Raw genomic sequence first — 19,553 nt, 5'->3', positions numbered from 1 at the left:
TGTGACCTGTGGCCTAGGCACCTCAAAGCTGTTAATCCGCCTCCACAGCCCCACACCTAGAAGGAGGACTGCGATATCTCCGCATCCCAGGAAGGCCCGGCTTACCTTTAACTGAGACTCACCAGATCGAGCAATCGGGACGGCCATGACTGCATGCCCTTCCGCTGCTGACCCTACCAAGAGCCTCGAAGATGGCCACTGTAAGATGCCAGCCGCCGAATTCATGATCCTATGGAGCTGCCTGTGCCCGCCCGACCTGACCAGTACTGCCTTGTAACCTGACCATAGCCGAAGACACAACTCCAGTAAGCCAGACAGTGAGCTAAAAACCCATTGTGGCCAGTCTCCATTCAAAGGAACGGGTGAGAGACTATTCGGCTGTCCGAGCCATATGCTAACAGACGGGAAACGCTGAACCTGCTCTAGCTAGTACACCACCAGGCCCTAGACTTCAAGAGAAAGAAGGGGGTAAAGTGAGAAGAGGAGGCCAATCCTGAAGCATGTTGGACTTGCATACTTGCATCGGGTATCTGAGACATTCCTGTGTCCTGTGAGGTATTGTCAATTACTAAAGACTACAGTACTATTCTTTTGTAGAGAGAAGCACTGGGCTGAACAATCATGTTATTGCGCTGCTGGGTGTGTTGTTGAGTTCGAGCCTTATGTACCCTCACACTGATCTCTCTGAGTAGCCTGTGACTACTCACCATCGCTACCAATGAGGGTGCTCAAGGGGGTTGTACATGGCCCGGTTTTGCATAGGCATAGTAGGATGGGTCATAGGACAGGTGAGACAAACATCCACAGCAAACCCGCCCCCCATGCCTCTTGCCCACCGGTGGGGTTTGACACTTACCGACTGGTTTGTAAACAGGAATGCAATCTGAGGTACAACGTATGTACAAAGAGGTTGAATCTCAATCTTCCCATTTGCAAGATTGCAAAATCAGCTGCCCAACAAATAGTAGGCACTGCAGGTCGCTGTGTGTGACACCTTGGGAATGGCTACAAAGGCGGGATGGTGGCCTGTAAGGAACAATAGACCTCCATAGCTATGTTCGCTTTCCCAATTGCAAAACTATTTTTCCTGAAAGCAGCCCATCCCTCTCCAAGGGAAATGGACTGATTTTAAAGCCCTGCTTTAAAAAATAAATTGTTTTCCATTAGGGAAGACATTGGGGCAGACACTGGTCCCCTGGACCACTGCATGCTCTCCAAGATGCTGGAAAACACAATCCTCAAGAAGACAACTGTCCCAGAGCTTCCCCTTTGACGATCAGATACAATCCCAACTAGGCTGTCGGTATCTGATCAATGGTTTGCATCCCCAGTTGCAGCCATACACCAAAGAGGCTTGTCATTGTGACTTACAGTTATGGCTGGTAGCTCCCTTTTCACCCCTCTCCTAATTGCGATGTGTAATGAGTTGCAGAACTTCTTTTACCGTCCAGAAAGTATTTTCAGACTTGTAAAAGTCCTTTCGTACATCAAACAAGATATTTCTTGTGGTCACAAACACTGATTTCATTAAATGCAGGGTTTGCAAATACTAAACAGTGTTGCACATCATGCCAACAATGATTATTGTGTTGCCGAACTACGATCATGTGTCTTACTTGCCTTGCGAGTCTCTCACCAATCTTTATTTTGTGCTGTTAGTGGTACACATCTTCAGTGACCTTTCTTTTATTATTAACCCTTTTTTACTTTTTTCTCTATGTACTTTACATTTTTTTTAGTCTTAAATTAGCACGTGTTTCAATTGTTTGTCCTGCTTTCATACCTGTTTATTTCATGTTTTCTTGATATCACAAATTTGCTCCACCTATATGTCCATCAACCAACAGGCCCAACCATACGTTCAAGCCAAACCACTAGCCAGTGAAGCACACTAATCCTTACACACTTCAGGCCTCTCCTACTACCCCCATTCACACAACCATTCATTATACATTCACCCTACCGTCGACCAGATCAACCATCCCACCAGAGAAGCAAACACCAGTTTATCCATCCATTCTCAATCCCGCCCTCCATCAATCAACGCATCATTCCATCCACCCACAACTATATGAGTGGCTACAGGAAGCTTTGATATCTTGATACCACTAAAAACCACACAACAGAACAAAAGAAAACAAGCACCTTGGAGAAATACAGAGATAAAAAGCCGCAACGTGCATGGCTCAAAACAAACGCCAACCAAGACAAACTTCGCCTACAGAAAATGAACAGATTGTACAAGTCGGCTATCAAAAAAGCAAAGTAAAAATACTATTCAGACAGAATTCAAAGTTCTAAATGTGCAAATAAAGAATTCTATAAAAATTCTCAATGAATTTCATGAATCAAATTTCCTAGAAGCAGCTCATCTCGTTACTCAAACAAACTGGCAAATCATTACGCGGTTAAAGCAGACACGCTGGACTCATACTTAACCCCTTCGATGCTCATGACGAGCTGAGCTCGTCATGAGGTACACCTCTTGTGTGCTCGTCATGACCACACCCATTAACATTATGGCCCAGCACAGCAGAGGAAAGTCTGCAGCATCCATGGTGTTAAAACAGAGACAAAGCATCAGCACTAACACTTTTACAAAGCTACAGTCCAAGAATACTGTAACCCAGCCTCTCTGTTCCTTCCAACACATTTCACACAATGAATTTATAGACCTGGTCAAAGCAAGCAGGCCTACCGGCAGCCCTTCTGACCAATGTCCACCACAAACCTTTAAGACAATTCTTCTAACACTCTCTGCTGCTACTCCATTAAGGAGAATCATCAACAACTCCTTAACTACTAAAATATCTCCACAAGAACTTAAAAAGTCATACATATCCCCTTTACTGAAGAAAACAAACTTGGACTAGCTGAACCCTGACAACTACAGACCAATTTCAAATGGCCCTTTCCTGGGCAAACTGATAGAAAGAGCAGCTTTCGCCCAGATGTCACAATTCATTGAAGAGAATGCCATGCTTTCAGACTTCCTAATGGGATTCCATCTAGGAAGGGGCACAGAATCTGCCCACTTTCCCATCTTGGTTGACCTGAAGAAAACAGTTGACTGCAACTGGTTTGCTGAGCTACTTCTCTGGGACCTCTCAGCTGCCTTTGACACAGTTGATCATGACACTCTGATACAAAGATTCCACAAAGCTGACATAGAGGGGACTGCTCTAGCCTGGATCACGTCCTACCTTTGCCACAGAACTAATGTCATCCATACCCCACCTTTATCATCCAAACCGTACTTCACAAAAGCAGGGGTCCCTCAAGGTTCTATTATCTCACCTATGCTTTTCAACATCTACATGAAGTCATTACTGGCACTCATCAATCACTTTCAACTCACGTTCAATAACTATGCATAGGACACGCAAATACTCCTTCAACTGCAATGCCCTAAAGATATGGGAAAATCAAAACATTTCAGCTGTCTCTGAACGGTGGATCAATGGATGACATGGAGCCAACTCAAATTGAATGCTTCCAAAATGGAAATACTCACGTGTGGCAATTGGAAACATTATGACTGACTCCCCATGTGGCCTGATTATCTGGGAACACCGCCTAAAATATCAAAAGAAGTAAGAAACCTCGGAATGACCATGGACTCCAAGCTATCGATGAATGCCCAAGTGGACAAACTAGCAAGATCAAACTTTATTACAATATATAACTCTGTGACGAATCTTCCTCCATTTGCGATTTTCACACAAGGTCCAGGCTACCATCTCCCCTGTTTTGTCGAAACTCAATGACGCCAATAGCCTCTACCATAGACCACCTTTAATGACCATGAACTCGGCTGCCAGACTACATCTCCCCTACCTTGAAAGCCCTGCATCGGTTAACGGTTGCCAGAAGATACACATTCAAGCAGCTTTGTATCACCCACAAAGCGATACATGGAACAGTACCGCTCTTCATCAGGAATAAAATCACCAACCACATTCAACAAAGGAAACTCCACTCTAGAGTGGCACCTCATCTCAAAATCCCAAGATACAAGAAATAAATTGGTGGCACATCATTCTCTATTCAAGCAGCCAACTATGGAACTCTTTACCCCAACATAAGATTCACAGATAACCACCTTATCTTCAGAAAACTACTCAAGAATTGGGTCATACCCACATAACCACCATACCCAAACAGACTTATCTCTCTGTATATAAGCATTTATTTGTGCTATAGATATGTACCTATATACGTGTATTGCTTTGTATAAACGTGTAGAAAACTTATGTTTAAAAAAGTATTATATATAAGCATTAGTTCTGCTTAACAAATGTATATATTACTGAAGGTTACATTATTCTGTCTTTAACATGTATATAAGTGACTGCATAAATAACTAAATCTTTTTATCATAACTATTTATCTACAATTGCTTCACTATTGATCTACAAAATAAATAAAAATAATTTTAAGTACAACAATTTTTGAAAGCCAGAGTTTATTTAATGCATCTTTAATCTACATATACTACCTTCCTTTATGCATCTATTCTATTTAACTTCCATGTACTAATGGATGTATATCTTTATTACTTTTAGATCTATATATTTATTACTTTTACTTATGTATTACTTTTCTTCTAACTCAGCATTTCCAATGGACGACCCTATTTTCACCCTATGCCACTCTCAATATATCCTCCAGCTCAACTCTCTGACTCATCTCAAACCTCTTTCTACTACTCTTTCTAATGTATTAGCCTATTTCTCACCCTATACCTCTATCAATATATCCTTTACCTCCATTCTCTCATTCATCCTAAACCCCATACCACTACTATGATGCCCAAAATAACCCTTTTGAGATTCTTCCCTACTCCACACCTCCTTGCATCATCTAATACCTCTTTTTTACTATTCCAATACCCAAAACAAGCCTTTCTAAAGCATCGCTCTGACTCTTTCCCCTCCACCTCCCTTTTACTCATCCACCTCCCTTTTACTCATGCCCCTCCATCTTCCTTTAACTCATCCAAAGCCTCCTCCTACTGCTATGAGCTCCACACAAAAAAAATCTAAATTCTTCCCTTCTATCCCTCCACTAGCCTTTTCAATCCAAATACCAGACTAACATGTCCACCACTCAAATTAATTTCATATTTCCCTATACTAATTCACCACTAATCCTTTATAGGTTCCAGAGTAGCATGCTACTTGCCGAAAAAGCCCTCACCAGGGGTAGCAAGCGCTATACAAATGCAAACCCTTTTACCTCTTCTACCCTTTCTCTATCCTTTGCAATCCAGCCAACTGACTAGCATATCCACAACTCAAATTACTTTCATATTTCACTATACAAATTTACCACTAATACTGTACAGGTTCCAGAGTAGCATGCTACTAGCTGAAAAATAAAACGGCAACCCCCATCGGGAGTAGCATGCGTTACCTAACTCTTACCCTTTCCCTTTTCTATCTCTTCACTATCTTTCTCAATCCAAATAACAGACTAACAGAACCACCACTCAAATTACTTTCCTATTTTCACTATACTAATTCATCACTAATCCGTTCTTGGTTCCGAAGTATCGTGCTACTCGCTGAAAAGGGGCTTCAACACCCCATCAAGGGTAGCAAGTGCTATATAAATGCAAACCTTTTTCCCTCTAGTATCCCCCCACTATCCTTCTCAATCCAAATAACTGACTAACATATCCACTACTCAAATTACTTTCATATTTTTACTATACTAATTCACCACAAATCTTTTATGGGCTCAGGAGTAGCGACGCCTCATCAGGGGTTGTAAGTGGTATATAAATGCAATTACAATACAATACAATACGAACCCATCCATACCCCCACTGTGTCCGTCTGTTCATATATTCTTCGATTTTCAAAGTGTTTTTAGACAGTATTTCCTCTGACTGACCACTTTATTTTAAAGTGATTTTAATGTCACAGGTGTCCCACTTGCCAGACCATTGTTGAATGATTAATAGTGTGTATTGGTGCAGTAGAGCCAAAATATTTTGACAATTCATTTAAATTTCTATCACTGGGGCATTTTGACAGGTGCACGGGTAATACACTGAATTCCAGGTACTGATGCTGCTGGTGATTGGTTGGATAGCCAGAAACCAAACTTCCTGGTTAATGGGGATGAGGAAGTAACATCGAGGAGAACTCACTTCCATCACCAAAGTGGCATCCGCCAGCATTTCCTTGGTCCATGCTTGAGCAAAGTGTCTATACCTTTGATGCACCTATGGGTGCCTCCAGCCATGAGACTAGGGAACGCTCATTTACCAACAGGAGACTTGTATTACGAAAGCCTTAGAACGGACTCCGTAAATACTTGCTATGTGCTAGCCTAGAGTACAAGAGTGGGATGGTTCCCTAGCAAAGTTGGTTATTGTTAATTAATTCCTCAGAAGATCAGAAGGTCCTGTTCATGGGCACTCAAGGCCATTCAGTGGAGTGAGGTACAACATCATACTCGGTGGGTGATGGGACTCCGTCCTCTTTGAAAAGACTCCTTTAACTATACCAGTTTAATTTGTTGTTGCCAGAGATTATTTCTAGTAGACCAATGGTTTTCCTTGTGTTGTACATGACTTAAGATTGGGGATAGGAAACTGGTTGCGTCTTTAAATATTTTCCCTGGGACCCCCTGTTTGAATATTTTGTGATACACACACACACACACACACATCATACTCACCAATGGGGCTGTAGTTATAACTTTGGACATGAAAATACTCTTTTCTTAGAAGCATTTATCCTGTGTACTGGAACACTTGTGTCTGATTGCAAGTGCTTGAAATTAACAGTAATTGTTGATGTTGCAATTGAACCAGATATTTCCAGGATGCTTAGGTCATGCACCCCTTTATAGTAACGTATTTGCCCATCACAGTTTCACAGACAGGCTGCTCGGCACTAAATCGCAGAAGTTTTTAGGCTCCAGGAATAGTATCCAAAGCGGGTGATGAGCACCCGAGGCAAATTCAGGCCTTGTTGGGATCCTGGGTCATTCTTGGCGTCCGCCTCAAACCCTAGAAGGCCCTGCGAATGGATGTTGACATGCTTATCAGATGATCAAAACTCCAGGTATGCACTAGAGATTACAAAGTGGGCCTCTGATATAGGACATAATAATGTATTTTGTTTTGGGCTATTGAGGTAAATCCATAGATCTGTTTATTGAAGATCAATGTGCATCTGAAATATATGAATTGTGTGATGGGATGAAGTAGAGGAAGCGATGTAGCGAGCACTAGAACCACTTGATGAGCAATGTGATCAAGTAATGTGATCTCCTCGTTCCCTAGCACTGTGTTCTAGAGATACCTGGCACTAAATCATTCTTCATTGGTTTCACTCTACGTCAAGATGCTTTCAGGAAATGGAATATGTAGAACGTATGTGACACCAGCTTGCATTTGCCGCACATTTCCTTCAGCATATTTTCTTTTTCCCTTTCTCATAGATGGGTCACGATGGTGCAACTCCAGAGAGCTGCTGGTTAGTCGATGAGATACAGCTCACCGTGCCTACTAAAGGGGTCATGTACACCTTCGTTAGTAAATGTTGGTTAGCCAAAGACAGAGGTGATGGCCTCACAGCACGGGTCTTCAACATCCTTGATGCAAGCAGCATCACCATCGGCCATAAGGTAGGTCTCCATATGTCATTACCCATGTGAGCTGAAATTACAGATATTACAATGATATGGGTCTTCTATGACCAGAGTCACACGAATTATGCAGCAGAGAGGGCCAAATTATGTGGCACAATTGAGTAAATTATGCAGCAAGAAAAGGTTGAATTATGCGGCGTAATGCGGTACATCTTGTGATAGTATTACTGCGTTATTTTTTCATTTTTACACTTTTTAGCTCTATCTGGACATTGGTTGAACCTTATTTTAAAAACCACACATACCAATAAGCAATACGTGAACCTTTTAAAACTGCCTTCCACTGCACTGAAATTAGTGTTGCTGTGGTTTTAAGAACATTTGAACCATGTGAGCTAGCTAGAAAGTAATGTTTTTTTGGTTAAAAATATGCAGATTATGCAGCAGATGAAGGATTATGTGGCAAATGTGGCTAATCTATAATTATGCGAAAATCGGTGCACACTCGAATAATTCCAATGGCCCTGCCGATGACACACTGACCTGTATGTTATGCTCTCTAACCAAATTGCTGCTATTTATGCTGACTTAACACCTTCAGCTCTTGACCCCCCCCCCCACACATCCACATGTGTAGGGACTCCCTATTGAATTTGGAGATGTTTTTAGGTCAAAGCCTGGCATAAGACTGCGCACATGCGCAGTCTCGCTGGCGAGATTTAGTGTCATCAGGAGGGTTCACTAGCGGGCTTTAAGCCCCGCCCCTCATTCCCATTGGCAGGCGTCACTGTTTAGGCTAAACGGTGGCCAGCCATTGGGAAAGAGGTTAGTGTGGCGTACACTTTTCTTGTTGTCGGACAGCCCACTTGGATGGGCTCGTCTGGCTTACTTCTGCTATAAAAGGTTTCTAATCTTTATGGGGCCATTTGGCCCCATAAAGATTAGAAACCTTTTATAGCAGAAGTAAGTCGGACGAGCCTATCCAAGTGGGCTGTCCGACAAAGAGAAAAGTCTCTGTCAAACCCCAAATATTTTCCTCAATTCATGTCACCAATAGAGGCAAAATCCACAGGGTAGCCCAGATAAAGATGAAATGTTTCTTACTGCTGGACTGTACTACTGGAAATCAGTCTCACATTTGTAATAGCAATAAAACCATGAAATAAACAAATGCTGACCAAATACCGTATCAGCAACAACAGTTTGGAAATAAAGAGCACTCTACATGGACAGACCTGGAAGTTGGAGTTAGGTAGGTTCTGTAAGCATTGCTACATGGAATTTTTCAAAGATGGAACCCACTCCTCATAGACTGCAGAAAATACAGAGACAAAAAGGAAGCATGGTTATTGACATTTTTCTTTCGCACACTACAGCATACACCATGGTGCATTGGATCAACCCACTTCAGGCTCTAGAGCCAGAGAACCAGGTCAGCAGAGCTGCTTTAGAGCCAGAGAACCAGGTCAGCAGAGCTGCTGTAGAGCCAGAGAACCAGGTCAGCAGAGCTGCTGTAGAGCCAGAGAACAAGGTCTGCAAAGCTGCTGTAGAGCCAGAGAAACCAGACCAGCAGAGCTGCTTTAGAGGGAGAGAACCAGGTCAGCAGAACTGCTTTAGAGCCAGAGAACCAGGTCAGCAGAGCTGCTTTAGAACCAGAGAAGCAGTTCAACAGAGCTGCTCTAGCTGACACTGACTGAATGACCCTGACCGACACTGAGTGACTGACACCTGACTGACTGACACTGATTGACTGACACTGACTGACACTGATTGACTGACACCTGACTGACTGACACTGATTGACTGACACTGACTGACTGACACTGATTAACTGACACTGACTGACTGACACTGATTGTCTGACACTGTCTGACTGACACTGACTGACTGACAGTGACTGACACTGATTGACTGACACTGACTGACACTGATTGACTGACACTGACTGACTGGCACTGACTGACACTGACTGACTGACACTGATTGACTGACACTGACTGACACTGACTGACTGACTGACTGACTGACACTGACTGACTGACACTAACTGACTGACACTGACTGACTTACCGACACTGACTGACTGACACTGACTGACTGACACTGACTGACTGCTGAAACTGACTGACTGACACTGACTGACTGACTGACACTGACTGACACTAACACTGACTGACTAACACTGACTGACTGACTGATTGACACTGACTGACTGACTGACACTGACTGACTGACTGACACTGACTGACTAACACTGACTGACTGACACTGACTGATTGACACTGACACTGACTGACTGACAGTGACTGACAAGTGACTGACACTGATTGACTGACACTGACTGACACTGACTGACTGGCACTGACTGACACTGATTGACTGACACTGACTGACTGACCGACACTGACTGACTGACACTGACTGACTGCTGAAACTGACTGACATTGACTAACACTGGCTGACTGACACTGACTACCACTGACTGACTGACTGACACTGACTGACTGACTCTGACTGACTGACACTGACTGACACTGACTGACTGACTGACACTGACTGACTGACACTGACTGACTGACTCTGACTGACTGACACTGACTGACACGGACACTGACTGAATGACACTGACTGACTGACACTGACTGACACTGACTGACTGACAATGACTGACTCACTGACTGATACTGACTGACAATGATTGACACTGACTGACTGACACTTACCGACTGACACTGACTGACTGACACTGACTGACTAACACTGACTGACACTGACTGACTGACACTTAATAAGATCAATAAGGAAGATTCTTAAGCTCCTACCATTTGATGCCAGGCGTCTTCTGGTTCAGGCCCTGATCCTATCGCGGTTGGATTACGCGAATGCTGTCTATTTGGGTGCCCCTCAGGGAACGATTAAAATCTTGCAGACAGTCCAGAATTGTGCGGCTCGTCTGCTGTTGGATACCCCACGGAGGAGCTTGGCTAAGCCAGCATTACGCCAACTGCATTGGCTGCCGGTGCAACAAAGGATATGGTTCAACGCCATGACTATCGTGCATAAGGCTCTGATAGACTCCGGACCTCCCCTGCAATAAGAAACTGTTGAAGGTCCCTAGGGTCAAAAGGACCCGTATGGGAGGCAGACGTTTTTCCATACAGGCTGCGAATTTCTGGAACCAGCTTCCCGACACCATCCGACTTGAAGTTAACCACCTGAGGTTCAGGAAACTTTTAAAGACCTTTCTGTTTCCTTGAGCCTTGAGAAATGACTTAGTTGTCCAATGCGCTGGGATGCCTCCGGGTAGCCATGCGCTATATACGTGCGTAGTCATTCATTCATTCATTCATTACTGACTGACACTGACTGATTGACACTGAATGACTGACACTGACTGACTGACACTGACTGACACTGAATGACTGGCATTGACTGACACTGACTGACTGACTGACTGACAGACACTGACTGACTGACACTGATTGATACTGACTGACTGAAACTGACTGACACTGACTGACTGATGGACACTGACTGAAACTGACTGCCTGACACTGACTGACTGACACTGACTGACACTGACTGACTGACACTGATTGATACAGACTTACTGAAACTGACTGACACTGACTGACGCTGACTGACTGACACTAACTGACTGACTGACTGACTGACAATGACTGTCTGACACTGACTGACTAAAACTGCCATGACTGACACTGACTGACACTGACTGGCTGACACTGACTGATTGACACTGACTGACACTGACTAACATTAGGTCTCACCTTTCATTAAGTTAAAACCATTTGCTTGCCTATACAATAGCATTAGCAAAGCAAATAGCTTCAACTTAATCAAAGGCGAGACCTATTGCATTTTCAATGCTTGTTTGAGATAGGGGTGTGGTCTATTCCCCATCCCTAAGGTGGTTGCAGGCTCTCATTACCTCAAGCTGCATGTGTAATAGCAGTCACGTTGTCCCAAGCCCTCCTTCGTATGTGCTGCTGTTTGTGCTGACTGAACACTTTCTGCTCTCGACCCCCCTCATTTGAGGGGGTTCCCTTTTGAATTCTGAGAAGTTTTTGTATATAAAGGATTACTTTATTCCCCTATCCCTTGGGTGAGTGCAGGCACTCATTGCGTCAAGCTGCATGTGTAATAGCAGTCACACTGTCCCAGGCCCTCATGTGCTTGGTGTGATCTTAATATTATGGTATCCACATTCTGCAGTGAATTAACCTGTACATCTTTCCTGGTAATCTCATATTTTTACTTAGATGCAACACGGCCTCTCTTGTGGCCAGTGAAACTCAAGCGTCTTCTTGTTTGCAATTATTTCCAGATCCTCTATGAGATAACGGTGGTCACGGGAGATGTACAGAATGGTGGCACTGACTCCAGTGTTTACATGACATGCTTCGGAGCTAGTGGCAGCTCAGAGGAGATGCTGTTGCCAAAAAATGGAGACAGGTACCGTAGCATGGTTCTTAGTACTTGTGGAGGGTGTGGAGGTGGGACTAGGAGGACAGCTGGGCTACGGCATAAAGTGAGGTACTGAGACAAGGTGGCCATTTACCTAACCGGACTAATGCCTGATGCTCCAGCTGCATGTAAAACTTTAAGGCTGCCCTCCCACTGGTGTAGGAAACTTCAATGCTTATAACCAAATTCTCCTTATTACTTCATTAAAGTGGCCAGCCATCTTGGAACAGTTTTTCTATACTTCCAAGATGGCCGTCATGTTGCATCTTGTAGTGAATTCAAAATGGCTGCCTTTTTATATCTGGCTTCTATTAAAACATCTCGCTCATGAGAATAGTGTTCTTGTATTGCATCACTGAAGATAAACATGTTTCCAAATCTAAGGTGTACATTGCACCTGTGATACGGCTCTTTCCTACCAGTCTTCCGTGCTAAAATATGCTAACTCTTACCCAGCGGGAGTTGACAGTCTACATTGCACCTGTGTCATTCCAGTCCATTCTGTGAGAGGAATCATGTGCCACATTACCTAAGCAGATCACACATATTGACCAGGTAGGCCTATAGTAAGTGTTAATGCTCGCTCATTCCATAATGCCTGAGAGTGATGGTTGGAGTCTACTTCTGCTGGCTGCACCCTGCGCCTGTCACTGCTGCTGGGCCAATGAGAGCTCTTTTTCATGAAGGTGTTCCCTGCATCTACAGTCCCAAGTACCACAACCCTTGCCAATGCTGAACTGGAATTACAGATCTCACAGCGGAAGGGTGTGCGGGGTGTAGCGCCAGGAGACAGAGATTGGTAATTGACGTGATGGAGTGTGCCAGGTAAAGCTATTAACATATTTATTGCAGATCACCAAGTAATACCCGACAGAGGGGAGGAGCCATCATCATCTGTCGCTATTGGAACACAGACATAAATCCCCTAGTGGCAAACTTGCATCACAAAATTCTGCTCTAGCATAACACATCCCTCCTCTCCTCACCTACTGTCATAATTATGGAAACTCCGTAATCTGTAAACACAATGGGTGGCAGCTGTTCCTAAAAAGGGGAGAACTCTGCAACCAATTCTAGTTGAGATGTGGTGTCTTCAGAGGTAGAACCAGTGGAATCTAAATAAAGGTTGTGGAATTCGTACTTTTGAAATTGGTGCCGTAATCTCGCCACATCCCACCAACCAACTATTTAGCAAGTTATCATGTCGTGAGGGCACCCTGTCATTCCATATGTCAAGCGCCATAGTCCTTGTCCCCTCAATTAGTGTTTTCTCTGCCAACTCAGGCAGACCTCTGCTCTCTGTGTCCCATAATCCCCTCAAATTTTCAGAAAACCATTGGATTTGAAAACGTCCCCAACCTGGTTACATCCACTATGACATAAATGAGGGTTTGCCCTACCAAACGTCTTTAATAATGATTGTGAATTAAATAGTCTACGGAGAAGTTGTACTAATTTGATTCCTGCTCTGATAGCCACCTCTTCGGGGATACTGTAAAGCCTCCTACCTCTATCATCAATATATTCCCCAGGGCTGATACCCAGCACGACTTTAAGCCATCTAGATCGCCCACAGTATTATGAATCAGGGTCTTATAAATCAAAGAGAGTGCCTTCATGGTTAGGGCGTCTGAAAGCACTCTCTATTGTGGTGAAGTGACATCAGAACACTTCAGTTTTATTAAAGACACAGCAAAGACAACGAGATGGTGGACGGAGTGCTGAAACTTTTCAGACACTCACCCACAGTCACTATTAGATCTGGGTTAAACCCATCATCATTCTTCTGCTCACTTGGCTACCCCAGTTCAGACCCTAGTTGGCAGGGATGCCCAGACATGGGTCTCTTGCTCACTTTGCCACTGGTTTCAAGCTAGCCTGGCTGATGAGGGGTGTTATCCGAAACTGGCCACAGGATGCCTCCAGTCACCACCCTAGTTCAGACCCAGCCATATGCAAATCAGTCTTGACCCTGTTCCTCATGGGAACAGTCCAGCCCGAACTGCAAAGCCAGGTCTTCCCTGGACCCAACCGAGATCTGTGACTGGAGGTCAGGATCTAAAAGGTTTCAGTGCTCCGTCCATCATCTCCTTGTGCTTGCTTTAAAATGAGATTAGTACATAAAACACATTTACGTGGTTGCAAGTTCCAAATCACAGTGTTTATAACTGTAAAAATGTTATGTACCTCTGGCTGTCTGTTCCAAGGAGAGTACAATGTAGCATAATTGTACAGTATTCCATGATAAACTTCGAATTATTTCATCTCACCAGAGATTAGTTGCACACTGTTATTGGTAACAAGTTACCTGGGCAAATCTTCTGTCAGAAACAATTCCTGTAAAATCTGTTTGTTTTGGCAAGTATTTATTTGAGTGACAAGCCTTCCTTCTGACTACTGAAATAAGTATTCTATTCAAGACACAAACTCTACACTCTCTACAGGATGGAAATATGAAAAGCTACTTATTCTCTGTACCCCCTTGGAATTTCAGTATTTTTGCAAGGATAATGTGCCATATTTTGAGACTTGTCACTCTTATGCACGTCCAATGCACAATCTAACTCTGTCGTAAGCACACCTATCCATTCCTGGTCACCAAAAATCTTTTTTAATTGTTCTTTTGGTGCCTTTCATGTCAGGTTGGCCTTAGTGAAGAAAAGTTAACAGTGTCCCATTTAGTTCATATATTTAAAGCAGCATTTGTCCACAATTTAAAATACCACCACATCATGACAATTCAATGTAAAGGAGGCAATAATATGTCAAATAGATCTTCTTTTCTTTAATTTCTCTGACATGACATTGTCTAGTATTTTATTACATACTTCATACCTTTCCATAGATTGACCGAGTCCTCTCTCTCTATACATCACCCTCTGATATTTTGGCAGTCGAAGCACTAAGACCTTCCTCTTCATGTCCCCAAACGTGAACGGAAATAAATCATCTCCCACCAACATTTTAGAGTTTGGTATTTTGCTACATTTCATAATTGTAAAATGTGCATCTGTGGCATCTATTCATAGTATTCATTGAGCATAACAAATCCAATGCTGATGGTTGATTGCAGTGTTTATTTTGTATATTAGTATAGTTTAATTATTCGGCTGCCACCATTTCCTTGTGCAAGTGCTTTACTCATTATCATAAGCTTTTATGGTATCAAGGGGTAAAAATAGAAATCAATATGCCACCAGCGACCCATTAACAATCCACTTCAAACACACTTAAGGACCAGGAGGTTCATTCAAGTTGACGGTGTTGGTTTTATTTTGAAAGAAAGCCATAATTACTGTCAACTTGAATGCTCTCTCGGTGTCCATAGATGTGTGTAAATTGAGCTGTTCACAGATCGTGTATGGCGTGTTCCTTCATAGTTTAGTTTGGCCCCAGATGTGTCGGGGTCGGCACACTTCAGAACAACGACCTCTAAAGTTTAAACAAAATTGTATACACATTTTCAGGTATATAGCCCAGACATATTGTTGAATCCTCAATAGTAAATATATCATTTGGTCCAATTTGATTTTTCACCAGATTCGAAAGGGGGCAGGAGGACACATTTGTGATGGAGGTCGCTGACATTGCCCCACTCAAAAAGATGAGGATCCGAATTGACGGGAAGGGAAGCCGGCCGGAATGGTTTTTGGAAAAGGTAAAGATTAGTATTTGATGTGGATATCAATGTCTTATCACAAAGAGCAATTTCTTATCACATTTCTCATTTTTTCACATCCAAGAACCAGTTTGTGTGTTAAGGAATACAAACTTTGCAGTCAAACTCATGGTAAGACACCTACCTATAGATTTGTTCATTTAGGAAAGAAAATATTTGAAAATAAATGACTTTCAATTGCCATTCAAAGATAAGATTGTATCTTTGGTCCTGATTGTTTCTATGATTGGGGTTTCCAAATGAAGCTCGTTCTGTTGTTTCCAAAGAGTATCACCTTTGTTTTCTCAGCATTCAACTTTAGTTTTCCTGCATCCACCTTGTGATGCGTGCCAGACAGTTGTTAAATTCTTTGGCCACACCGTCTACCTCAGATGTAATTGATACCCCTATCTGCGTATCATCTGCATAGGATATTGCAGAACAACTGTGAGATTGTATGAGTTGTGCTAAGGGCGTGACATAAATATAAAATAATTTTGGGGATGATGATGATCCCTGAGGCACCACACAAAGAAGAGAGAAAGAGCTGGAGGTATGCCCTCCAAACACCACAGTCTTCTCTCTATTTGATCAAAAAAGAACAAAGTAAGGTCAGAGCTACACCCTTAATCCCCAGTTTCTCCAGTCGGTTGACAAACACTTGATGGTTGTCCGTGTCAAACGCAGCTGAGAGATCCAGCAAGAAGATTGCAGCCCTCCCTCCCGTGTCTACCTGCATTCGATTTTCATTAGAAGCTGTAATTAATGCTGATCGTGTACAGTGCTAGGGCCTAAAGCCATGTTGCGATGTACCCAAAAGATCATTCGCTGCCAAAAAGGCAGTCAGATCTCCATTCACAACTTTTTCCAAGATCTTTGTAGGGAGCATTAGGCAGGATATTGGCCAATAGTTCTTGAACTCTGCAGGATCTTGGGACTTTTTTTAAGATGGGGCGTACCCATGTTTTTTTCCATGCTGTTGGAAAGTGTCCTGAGGTGACTACTTTATTTAGAAGTACAAAAAGATGTGTCGCAACTGTGGGGAAACCATTTGTAATACATGAGGCGGACACGGATCCATAGAGCTGCCCAATTTAGTGGTTTCCAGCAATCTTGTTACTCTTTCCGCCATTGAAGGAGGGAAATTGTCAAAACCACTCCATTATTCATTAAGGTTATGATCTGACTTTTCAAAAATGTAGCTAGCAGAATCAACCAAGTGATTTATATTCTGATTAGCCGGGACCACTGCATAAACACAATTTACTTTCCTGTGAAAGAATTCCGCCACTGTATTACAAAATTATTGATCTGGCACAAACTGTTTACTCTGATCAAAATTTGAAAGAGTGGTAATCATTTTGAAGAGTTCTCTAGTAGAGATTCTAATCAAACCAATTTCCTCAGTAAAAAGTGTATCTTTTGCTGAGACAATTTACGTTTTATACTCCTCAATAACTAGTTTATATTTATTCTTCTCTGCTAAACTATAGTTTTTCCTCTATCTCCATTGTTCCGCTCTGCATTTCATTTAAAGTTTTCTTAGTGCAAAAGAATACCATGGGGCTGATGGATTTTTCATATAGCTTATTCTTGTTGAGTGACTGCAAAGTCAATCCAGTTTGAAAAGTTGTAGGTGGCAGAATCAATATCAGTGTCTAGAAGTGGACTATGACTATGTAAAACAAGATCTAGCTCAAGTTTATTAATTTTCTGCCAGGGACGTGTTTTAATGGAATTTCTCAAGTTTGAAACACGAGATTCTTCCACTGGTACCGTTTAGCTTGAGAAATACTGCTTTACGTTCAGTCAATATCAAGGGTAGGACTTTATAGAGACTAATTTCTGAATTGGTAGTAAAAATCCCATCAAGGGTATGACTAGCCATGTGAGTAGATGCACTAACTGTCTGTCTTAGATCAAACCTGCTAAGGCAATCAACCAAGTGCGCAGTTTCCTTTCTTTCCTTAAAGTCCAGATGAAAGTTAAAATAACCCAATAAAGTAAAACTTGGAAACTTCATGCAAGACTCCATAAAGGTCTGGACAGACCTTATATAACTATTCCTACGACCTGGTGGACAATAGATTAGAACACCATTAACTGCCACATTATTATTACATTAAAAAAAATATCAGGCTTCTCCCTCATTACCTGAAATGGTCTCTTGTCATAATTATATCCACTCCGAACATTTATATGACATGTGTCCATCATTATGGTTAACAATTTATCTCTTTCCCAAGTATCTGTCATGTTACTTCTTCGTTTGGAAATTATCAAAATATCTCTTGTAAATAGGTCACCCCCTTCACCCTACTAAAATTGTGAGTTGTGTCGTTTCTGTAATACATTTGAGGCTAATGCGAACCTGAATTATATTCTCTTCAACCTTTATGTTCCATGTTGTATAGCAAACAGCATCAAATGCTGCGAAGCAGTGTGAGGTGATGGTCTGATGAAGATAATTCAATTTTGACTAAATCATACTAAACCACTTTCTCCTCATGTAATGAAAGTCAATCCTAAATTTTACTAAAGGTGTCTATATTTATAGATTTGTCCATTCACCTATCTCAAATGAACACGTAACCTGTCTATTTTACCATTGTGCCGCTTGAAAGTAGTGCTGTTCTTACTACTCTATGATAAGCAACATATTTTAATTAAAGTCTACCTCTGGTACACCAATAAACTTGGTACTTAGTATTCTAAGTGTATTTACGACATTCTGGATTAATTTTACATATTAGTAAATCCATTTATGTTTGTACATTTTCATTTATTGACTAGCAAATGTTATTTTATGCTTGCAAATGAAAGCATATTTGCTATTTAATTGAGCAGCCACAGGGCTAAATTAATAAACTTGTGAATCTATCTCTTGCTCTAGAGATGTTCTGTTTGAATGTGTCTCAATCTTTGTTGCTTTTTAGAAGCTCTGATGCCCTCGTTAAGACACCTGTCCTCATACTACGATGTTGAAACTTCAATATTCCAGAGGCATACATTTCTGGACTTTTATTTATTGATTTTTTATAGCGCTGGCTAGACCCGGAGTTATCAGACCGCTTTACATGAGGACGAAACATTGTTTCAGAACATGGTTACATCAGTTACTGGGGCGTAGTTACAGGAGTTGCATGAGTACAAAAGCATAGCATAAACATGAGGTAGGCAAAGGGAGAGAAGATTAGGGGTAAGAGGGAAGGAATAGGGGAGGTAGACGGAGGATAATTGAGGGAAGAGGAGGGGGAGGGTGTAGGAGGCACAACTGGGAGACGAGGAAAAACAGTGTCCGACATCCGGCTGAGAAGGGGATGGCTGAGGGGTGAACCAGAGCCAAACACCTCTATAGCTGTGTGGGACAGCTCCACCGGTCATCGGCCAAAGGTTGCTCGGGCACCACAGTACATACAGTAAGGTTATAGGTTCCACCTAGGGGGGTGTAATCCAAAAATTCCATTGAGCGCGCCGGTCACGGTGTACGGTGCTGTGCTCTCAGCGGTAATGGGATAAAAACCCAGGCTTCCACTGTGTGAGACTCCCTTGTCGCTGTGGACTCTCTCAGAGGGAATTCTGAGACTCCAGGGTTTGAAAGCTGGATCCCTCCCCAACAAGGGGAGAAGGAGGGATGTAGCCAAGTAAGATGGCGGAGTAGGCGTGACTGTGCAGAGCTCCCGTCACCCGATTATCCAAACAACATCCTGGCATGGGATTTTCAAAGCCTGAGCCCACTCGGAACCTGTGTACCCCCTTCTGCCTAAGGGGTGATTGTTTTTATGTCCAAAGATCCTGTGTA

The 19,553-nt window shown here is 42.6% G+C and overlaps 1 protein-coding gene across 2 annotated transcripts in view; it reads left to right on the top strand.

Annotated features, from left to right (window-relative positions):
- The window catches only part of LOXHD1 (lipoxygenase homology PLAT domains 1), a 1,099,077-nt gene that overhangs the window by 968,764 nt on the left and 110,760 nt on the right, over positions 1 to 19,553 (top strand). For both annotated transcript variants that reach the window (XM_078674764.1, XM_078674763.1), the window contains 3 exons: positions 7,459 to 7,644; positions 11,954 to 12,081; positions 15,634 to 15,751. In XM_078674764.1, the coding sequence (XP_078530890.1) occupies positions 7,459 to 7,644; positions 11,954 to 12,081; positions 15,634 to 15,751 (432 nt within the window). The remainder of the gene's footprint in view (positions 1 to 7,458; positions 7,645 to 11,953; positions 12,082 to 15,633; positions 15,752 to 19,553) is intronic.

Source organism: Lissotriton helveticus, chromosome 2_1 (genome assembly GCF_964261635.1).
Source record: "Lissotriton helveticus chromosome 2_1, aLisHel1.1, whole genome shotgun sequence".
NCBI lineage: Eukaryota > Metazoa > Chordata > Amphibia > Caudata > Salamandridae > Lissotriton > Lissotriton helveticus.
Note: the sequence above shows the minus strand (reverse complement) of the source record. Positions and strands in the feature narration are given on the sequence as shown.